This window comes from Austrofundulus limnaeus, unplaced genomic scaffold (genome assembly GCF_001266775.1).
Source record: "Austrofundulus limnaeus strain Quisiro unplaced genomic scaffold, Austrofundulus_limnaeus-1.0 Scaffold1087, whole genome shotgun sequence".
NCBI lineage: Eukaryota > Metazoa > Chordata > Actinopteri > Cyprinodontiformes > Rivulidae > Austrofundulus > Austrofundulus limnaeus.
This window is the reverse complement of record NW_013953489.1, coordinates 69,654-79,186: the sequence shown is the minus strand read 5'-3', so window position 1 is coordinate 79,186 and position 9,533 is coordinate 69,654. Positions and strand designations below refer to the sequence as shown.

The 9,533-nt window shown below is 40.3% G+C and overlaps 1 protein-coding gene across 1 annotated transcript in view; it reads left to right on the top strand.

Moving 5' to 3' along the window:
• LOC106534083 (laminin subunit alpha-5) overlaps positions 1-9,533 on the top strand; it is a gene marked incomplete at its 5' end in the record, with an annotated part of 45,903 nt that overhangs the window by 6,155 nt on the left and 30,215 nt on the right. Inside the window, 9 exon segments of the mRNA XM_014030594.1 lie at positions 1,953-2,107; positions 2,201-2,330; positions 3,563-3,665; positions 3,768-3,881; positions 5,077-5,259; positions 6,211-6,353; positions 6,437-6,628; positions 6,722-6,861; positions 7,068-7,224. Of these exon segments, the coding sequence (XP_013886048.1) occupies positions 1,953-2,107; positions 2,201-2,330; positions 3,563-3,665; positions 3,768-3,881; positions 5,077-5,259; positions 6,211-6,353; positions 6,437-6,628; positions 6,722-6,861; positions 7,068-7,224 (1,317 nt within the window).

The following is a 9,533-nucleotide window of genomic DNA, read 5'->3' as shown; positions in this document are numbered from 1 at the left end:
CTTTGAATGGTCTGGAGCCGGCAGCCTGGACCAGTGAGGGACTGAGCTCTTCAACACCTGCAGATTACACACCATCCTGCATGCTGCACAGAGATTGAGGTTTCAAATAGTTGTTGGAGATTTGTGAATCTGCACCATCGTAAGTCACTTTTTGTAAATGAGAGAGTTTTATATTGACTTTTAAAAAGGGGCGGCACCGTTGTGGTAGCCATGTTGACCCTGACAGTTTTTTGTTTTGTTTTTCCTCCCCTGTACGGAGAGAAGAGAGGAGAGTTCTTTGAATAAATGGAGACGAGTTCCCGTGCTCCAAAGTTATTTGACTCTGTGGTTCTCTCACTGGGCAGGTTTCCAGCCCTCATAGCTCGCACRTTACAGTGAGTACTAACTTAAGGAGTTAAAAAATTGATCMTTTTTGTTCAAGCATCAATTTTCTGTTTCTCTTTCAGGAGTTAAGTAAGGATTTTATCTTTTCTTTTTTTGTAGGTAAATATATGGTTAAGTAGATAGTTTTGTTTGACAATACTTTAAATTAAATAAAACTAGCAACACATTACGTTCTGTTTTATTTACTTTAAAGAGTAGGGAGATGAAAAATTGTTTTTTTTTTTTTGATACGGAGACTGGACAAGTAGATCTCGGCAAACTGCTGACCTCAAAAGTAGCTCTTGGTTCAAAAAAGGTTGGGCATTCCTGCTGTAAAATAACTAACAATATTATCAGACCCAAACATGAGCTGTGATCTCAGTGAGATTTAACTGCTTAACGAAAGCTACTACTACTGTAGAAGGTGACCTATGACCAAATATGTTTGAAGGTTTTCTGTTGCTACTATTCTTATAAGGGCACAAATACTTCATTGGTTTTATGGCACCTGGTATTCCCAGATGGTCTCCCATCCAGGTACTAACTAGGCCCAACCCTGCTTAGCTTTAGATATCAGATGAGAGCTGGCGTGTTCAGGGTGGTGTAGCCAAATAAAGTCTAATGTTACAACTAATCGGGTATTCCTTTAAACTACAAGTGTTACGAGACACTTACCTCTCAGGACGAGACGAGAGCTGGAGTGCATGAGAGTGATATGAGATGAGATTTAACAATAACAGAAAAGGTTTTGACCTCTCTCCTGTCTGAACAGTGCTTCAACTGGTCATGACTTTATAATTCTCTTTAATGTTGTTTAAACTTAATGTATAAAACTTATTTTCACAAAAAGCCAACAATTAAACCTCAATCAGATCTTTGTATTTTCAACATTTTTTTAATAATGTTTTTCAGATCTTTTCTGACACGCTTGTACAGAAATATAAAAAACCTTTTTCAGTTTACATTTGTATCAGTCAGAACACAGKAAAAACATTTCACCAGCTGCCAAACTAATTCAAACAGCTACAAATATTTGACAAGAGCAACACTGGTTTACATAAACTGAAGCAGATTCTTCATGTTCTCAGAGTCAGAGTTGTGGAAACTGTCCGGACTGACTGAAGAGGACATTAGAGTCAAACTCCTCTGTGTTTTCTTATTATTATTTTCATGACAGAGAAAAGTCACTCCCTCTGATGAAAACAGCTCACCTTCAAAGTGTGATCATCTCCTCCTCAACCAAACAAATAATCGGGAGGTTCAACATCATTTTCTCAGCTTCTACATCTTTTTATAAATGTGCGACAGAGTCTTCCTCTCAGCACGTAGAGTGTGCAGGGGGAAGCTGCTCAGCACAACTTAAGTTACGCGACTGCATGGTCCTATAGTGCCGGACATGTTTGAGAAATGCTGGAGACACTTTTAGTGAACATTTCTTCAGACAAATTCAAGAGACAGGTTGTTTAGAAGATTTATAAGGAAGACTGTGAATCTTGAATTTTTTTTATCAGGTTGTTGTCATACAGTATGTGTCAGAAGGGAAGTTTGGTAAGTGTGAAATCTGTTTCACTTGAACTGTATTTTTTCAGGAATATGAACGTTTGGCAGCTAATCTGGATGGGGCGAGGACACCTTTGGCAAAGAAGGTGCAGAGCTTTGCTTCAACCGACTCTCTGATCCCTTTGGTGGAGGACGCAGAGAGACACGCCAACATGCTGAGCAGATTTACCATGAACTTGTCCAGGTAGGAGTCTAAACTGTGAGAAGTGTGAAGAGGACAAACAGTTTAATGCAGACAAGCTTCAGGAGGCTAACCTTTCATGTGCTGGGAACACAGTTTGATTTTAGAAACCAGGAAGGAGGGAACTGTGAATGTGACAAAAGCTTACAGCAACATCATCGACATCATCAACGCAGCCGAAGAGGCAGCTAACATGGCCGACAGAGCAGCTAACGACACGCTGGAGGTACAGAAACACATTCTACTGTCTGTATGAACGAGCACACACACCTGCTGACATGCCTGGTACTTACATGATATGTACTCAGTACTTACATTGTATCGACTAGTATATTTTGTGTACATAACTGGTACTTACTAGGGTACTTACTGGGTATGTACCCTGTATTTTCTGGATACTTAGTTGGTACTTATCTGATACTTAGTGTGTTTACCTAGTACATACTGGGTACTTACCAGTAAAGTACTCAGTAATATCCTCTATTTACCGGGTAATTACTAGATACAAACAAAGGAGATGATTGTAGATTTCAGGAGAAATAGTGTTAGATCAAACCCTGTTTCCATCATGGGAGAAGAAGTGGAGGTGGTTGTGGAATATAAATACCTCGGTGTTCATCTGGACAACAGACTGGACTGGAGACTCAACAGTGAAGCAGTCTACAAGAAAGGACAGAGCAGACTGTACTTCTTAAGGAAGCTGAGATCCTTCAATGTCTGCATCAAGATGCTGCAGATCTTCTACAAGTCTGTTGTTGAGAGCGTCATCTCTTCTGCCATCATCTGTTGGGGCAGCAGCATCAGAGCCAGGGACCTAAAAAGGCTAAACAACCTGATAAAGAAGGCTGGTTCTGTTCTGGGGACGACTGTGGAACCTCTGGAGATGATGGTGCAAAGAAGGATTTTACATAAAATCAAGAACATTGTGGACAACCCTGACCATCCTCTTCATCAGACTGTCATAGAAAGACAAAGTGTCTTCAGTCGGAGGCTTCTTCAACTTCGCTGTAATACAGACCGCTACAGAAGATCTCTCCTGCCCACAGCCATCAGCATCTACAATAATTCTTTAGTTAAATGAGTTACAACAACACCTAATTTCCCTCTGGGATCAATAAAGTATTTTTGAATTGAATTGAAATGAATACTAACCTGGTACATACAGCATACCTGGTACTTACACGGTACTTACCTGTTACATACCTGGTGCATACTTCGTACTTACAGGGTAATTACCTGTTACGCACTGGTACATACAGTTTATCTGGTACTTACTTGGWAMTTACAGAGTACTTACCTGTTACATATCTGGTACATACAGCTTACCTGGTAATACTTGGAATCCTTGACATTTAATGTTTTATTTTGGTAGTAGCATTGTCAATAAAAGTATTAATCATTCACATTTTGTTCTACATAAAATGATKTATTTGTTGATGACTGATTCATTTATTGTAGAACATAAAGAATCATGATCTTGGTCAGATGGCAGATAAACTGAAGAACCGCAGCATGGAGCTGAACGATGAAGCCAAACAGCTGAGTGATAACCTGAACAGCAGTGAGCATGACTCTCAACATCAGAATTTTAATTAAAAAAATCTCACAAATCCAGGTAGAATGTTTGAAAGTTTTACTGTTGTGCTGATTTTCTCCTGCACAGCCCTGAAGCCTCGGCTGGAAGATGCTCAGAGACGATTAGATGAAGCCAAAACCAAACATGTTCAAACTGTGAAGGATCTGGAGGCAGCTCAGAACATGCTCAACCTGACCTCAAGTATGAATATCCAACAAACAAACAAACAAACAAACTGCGTAATGGGAATTGCCCAGACTCTCAAGCTGAATCAGCAACTACAGCGCAGTGAAAAAGTTTTCATCCCCTGACAGATTTTCCCCTGTTTTGCTGTTTTTATGTTGTACTTATATATTTCAGATCATCAAACCAGTATTTTAAAATGCCAGGTGTGATCAGAACATGGTGAACATCATCTGAGAACTTGTTTCACCATCCTGTAATCTGCAGACAAACTGATTTTTACAACTTTATCCGGACACCAATAACAGCTGCGAGTGTTTTCTGTTTCAACCTGTCAGAACACTGCAGTTCTGCCCTCCGTGATTCTAAAAATGTACTGAAGCTGAATAAACTCAAAGTTCCACATAATCATTTCTGATTCTGGATGAATTGACCTTTCACTGGGCTGCAGTTGTTGGAGTTGGCAACTCTAACTTAACTCAAAATTGCAAGAAAACTGTTATTTATCACTTTGAGACAGGCAAATGTGGGCTCTGGGAAAACATTAGATTCTTTGGTTGAGTTTAGGTCTTTTCCTCATATTTAATGTCTTGCTGTCATATGCCCCTTTTCCACTAGTGCCACTTAGTGTAGTGTCGGTACGGTTCAGTACGGTTCCAAGCCATTTCCATTAGGCCAGATCCATGGAACCGGCACTTTTCTTAGTACCTACTTCATTGTGGTTCCAACCAGCTGACACCAAAATGCGACGTCAGAACACTGTTCGTCACTGATTGGCTAAATTTTTGCAAATGTTTAAAATTGCAAAAGTTATTCATCAAATGTGTTTCTATCTCTCATTTTGCCCATTAATTTTTATTCAAAATACCTAAAAACCACCTCCACCAACCGCCCAAAACACACCCATTGGAACCGGACTGGAACATCAGTGGAAAACCAACTGGTCCGACCCGTACCTACACCGACCGTTCCGACACTACACTAAGTGGCACTAGTGGAAAAGGGACATTACTGACCAGAACTAAGGACCCCCACGTAGCACCTGCAGTAAATGTTTCTGTGGAGAATCTAAAGGGATTGTATTTCTAGGACAGTATGTTTTTGTTTTATTAATAATTGTACAGATTACATTGAGTTTATAAAATGAAGCTGAAGACTTGCTCTCCAGCTTAGCTCATTTTTTTAAAGATGATCGCTTGTTCTCTCTGAACAGATGTGACTCAGGATATTAATGAAGTGAAGCAGGTCACAGGTGCAGCAAACAGCACAGTCACTGAGGTCATTGACCAACTGCGTCCCATCAGAAAGCAGCTGGATGACTGGCAGAAGCTCTATGGAGACACCAACACCACCAACGATGACATCAGCAATGCTCTGATGGATGCCAACAACACTGGTAGGAGCTCATTGCAATCCTCAGGAAACCCTGAACCATCTTTGTCTCATCACTGGAAAAAACCTCAAACCAGCTTCTTTATGTTATTTGTTGAATGTTAACCATTACAACCATACAAACATATAAAACTAAGGTTCCCACACTACGATTTATGAAAAATCAGCCTGAAAGCAGATGTTTTTTACAGGTATCTTCATGGTATTTGTCAGGTTTTTATGGACATGTACAACCCCTGGCAAAAATGATGGAATCACTGGCCTCTGAGGATGTTCATTCAGTTGTTTAATTTTGTAGAACAAAAGCAGATCACAGACATGACACAAAGCTAACTAAAAAAAAACAAGAAATAAATGTAATAGCCAGTAACAGTTACTTTTTAGAGCAAGCAAAGGGAAAAATTATGGAATCACTCAATTCTGAGAAAAAAAATGGAATCACCCTGTAAATTTTCATTCCCAAAGCTAACACCTCCATCAGTTTAAATCTGCTCATTAGTCTGCATCTAAAAAGGAGTGATCACAACTTCGAGATCTGTTGCACCAAGTGGACTGACATGAATCATGGCTCCAACACTAAGATGTCAACTGAAACAAAGGAAAGGATTATCAAACTCTTTAAGAGGGTAAATCATCACGCAATGTTGCAAAAGAAGTTGGTTGTTCACAGTCAGCTGTGCTAAAATCTGGACCAAATACAAACAACATGGGAAGGTTGAGTCGTGGGTATGGTGTAGTTGTTACTCACAGTGAGTCTCTCTGGGACATGGAATACGTATATCAGGAAAGATGGTGAGATGGAAGGTCAAGGGTCCAGAACAAAACAATTATAACCAACAACAGACATAAAAAAATCAGTTCCAAGAACTTAAATGTGACAAAAATTTACAGGATAGAAACTGGTTACCATTATGTTGAACTACCACAAACGCATTTTAATTCTCTGTCTCTGTAGTGACCAAGCTAAGTGAAACCATTCCTACACTAATGAAGAAACTGGACGAGTTGCAGAACCACTCCATCCAAATGCCCAACATTTCAGAAAACATCAACCGGATCCGACAACTCATCCAGCAGGCGCGCAACGCCGCCAGCAAGGTGTCCATCATCTCGAAGGACGACACGTTCGAGCCGAAAGCTCATTTTACTTCTCACTTTAACGCCTCGTGTTGTCCATTCAGGTGAGGGTGTCAATGAAATTCAATGGAGTCTCTGGAGTTCAGGTCCGTACTCCCTCCAACCTGGCTGACCTAGCTGCCTACAACTCCATGAGGTTCTACATCACGCTGACGGATGCAGCGCGGCAAAGACGGCAAAACGTCCCAGACCCTAGCCTCCCCAAACAGTTTGTCTTCTACCTTGGCAACAAAGATGTAATTAAAACAATAGAGGCCCCCTTTGTGCTTTTTTACACTACACGTTTCTCATTTCCAGATTTATTTTTGTGTTGTTTGTGTGATTTGTAGTCCAATAAAGAGTTCCTGGGCATGGCACGAGAGGGACAAAGACTGGTCTGGCATTATAATGTTGGAGGACAAACGGCCCAGGTGATGATGAATAAAGATGTCATGACTGATGGGAACTTCAATGAGGTCTTCCTTCAAAGGTAAAGAAAACAAGCCAAGAAACAGAGAAGCAAAAACRGGAGAAATATGTTCTTTTCTTCTAACACTCATCAGAACTCTGGCAGCAGCATTTTAGATCAACTGAAAGCTGATAATAAAGAGTTACAATCAACTAACAGAATGAAGTGTAAAACCTAAAGCTCCTCTCCATGTGCTTCATCTTCCTCTATTGTCTGTCTGAACATAGGATCCGCCAGTACGGTCAGATGTCCATGTCTTCAGTAGTCAGTGACCTGACTGAAACCACTCTGGCCAATGTGGAGGCCCAGGGTGATCAGGGCCTGCTCAATCTCCAAAGCAGTGACACCGTCTTCTACGTGGGAGGATACCCGAAAACTTTCATCGTAAGTAAAGAAAGGGCAGAGGTCTTCCTTACCTGATGTAGACGTTGCACAGTAGYTACACTCACCCAACTTTTTTTTGTAGTGGCTTAAACTTTATAATAGTGGCTTAGCAAGTTACAGCAATACAAYATGCCTTATAAATCATCAATATACAAAAGAATAATCACAATAATTCTTAAAATCAATTTCGTCTTTCCCATGGCAATTGCTGTAAAATGATAAAAATCAACAAATTTGCATGAACTTGAGCAAAGGAAAGTAAGACCATACCTGCGTGACTTCACTTGTTCAGAAGTTAAAATGTGCTGAGAAWATGCCTTGAAGAGATCATTCAGCAAAAATGATGGAGTGGTCTTCCTCTTGTTTCTCTRCAGCTAAAATTACTAATCTACTTGCTTCCCAATATAAACACTCTCACTWTCCTTTTTGCTCTTAGTTCTGTGTAACTAAGCCTATACCCCGATAATCCTGCAAGATGCTCAATCCCCAAGCAGGAACATCAGGTTCAGACTCTGCACACTAAATGCTGGAGCAAGAAAGGAAGGCCACGTCTCCTGATTACAACAGTATTTTTTTCTCTACAGCCTTTTGGGAGGGTCCCAGCAAGCTGCACCTCACAAGCCACATGAGCAACAAAGTTCCTCACACACTGTCATTGTTTCATCCTTTTCTTTGCCAAACTTCACCTCATACATTCAACACACATGTTAAAAACATTTGATCAGTTTTTACCCCTAAATATATCATTTTCTGTTATCAACAGACTTAAATCAAATCATTCATCCTTTAATTTGTTCTGTCTTTCTTTCTCATTCCTTAATTTCATTGGTTTACATGTTTTTACATGTTTTTATACATTAAGAAGAATTGTTGTAAGAGTCAACAGTTAAATCATCCTCATCAGGTTATTTACTGATTACATTTTTGATTAAAATCATTCCATTACTTTTACTCAACATATTTCCTTGTTTGATTCCTTTAAACAATTAAACACATTTTTTGTACTGATTTATTATCAACAACCTTTCTTTTTAAAAAAATCAACATTTAAATCACAATCACTGGTGACATGTCGACTGTATATTTACATTTTTAATCACTTTTATTTTACCTTTTCTTAAACATGTTTCTTTTTGTGCTTTGTTCAACTTCTGCTTTGGAAAGCCCCACTTACGCTGGGCTGTTGGAAAAGTCCAGTGCTTACCCAAGACTTCTGTTTTCTTAATTCAAGCTACTGCGCCCAGTCTTACTTTTAATAAACTTACATTTTAACAACCAATGACCCTTTCAGGCTGATACGGAGAGTTTCTAACTACTTTTTACCATATTACTTTACACCCACTTCTTGGAAACACTTCTGTCTTCGGTCCTTGTAGTCATTCCAACGTCGATGGCGATAAAAGATTGTCCCATGTAGACATGTTGCACTGTAGCTGCACTTACCTGATGTAGACATGTGACACTGTAGCTACACTTACCTGATGTAGACATGTGAAACTGTAGCTACACTTACCTGACGTACACTTAGCGTGGTGTAGTGGTAGAGCAGCCGGCTTTGGGACCCGCAAGTCACAGGTTTGACACCCCGCCATGCCCACATGCCGTTGTGTCTTTGGGCGAGACACTTCACCCGCCTTGCCTGCTGATGGTCGTCAGAGGTTCTGGTGGAACCTGTGTATGGCAGCCTCGCTTCTGTCAGTGTGCCCCAGGGCAGCTGTGGTTACAATTGTAGTTTGCCATTGTGGTGGAACTAATAGGCTGAGATGAGAGCACAGAGACAGGACAGTTGTTGTCTGTGTTCCTGTTGTTGCAATAAAACCCAGCTGATCATCTCACGGAGTACCTTCATTCTTGGACCACGTATTTCTGTCTTTGTTAAATAAATCCAGCATAACAGTTTGGCGTTGTCAGGCAGAGACCACTAGAAGATCGACGGACCAAGGCCACATTACAGGTGGACTGATATGAGTGAGCAAGGACTGCTCAGGACCGTGACTCCAGCTGGATGAAAATAACCTTTTTATGGTAAATTGTTTTAACAACAGAGATACGCTGGTGACGATTGTGATAGATGATCTTGAATAAGCAAAAAACATTGAATTTTTATTTTTGGCTGTTGAAGAACCTGAGAAGATTTTTGAAACATCATCTGCTGAGAGGGAGTGCAGAACAGCTTCATGATGCCTCCTTACTTTTCCAAAGAGGATTTCTGCCAGCTTCTCCAAAAGGTGATGGTGTTGGAGCTCAAGATTCGTTTGGAAGAGATGAATGCTTTGGAGAACTCAACATGTGTTCAAATGGGTGAGAAG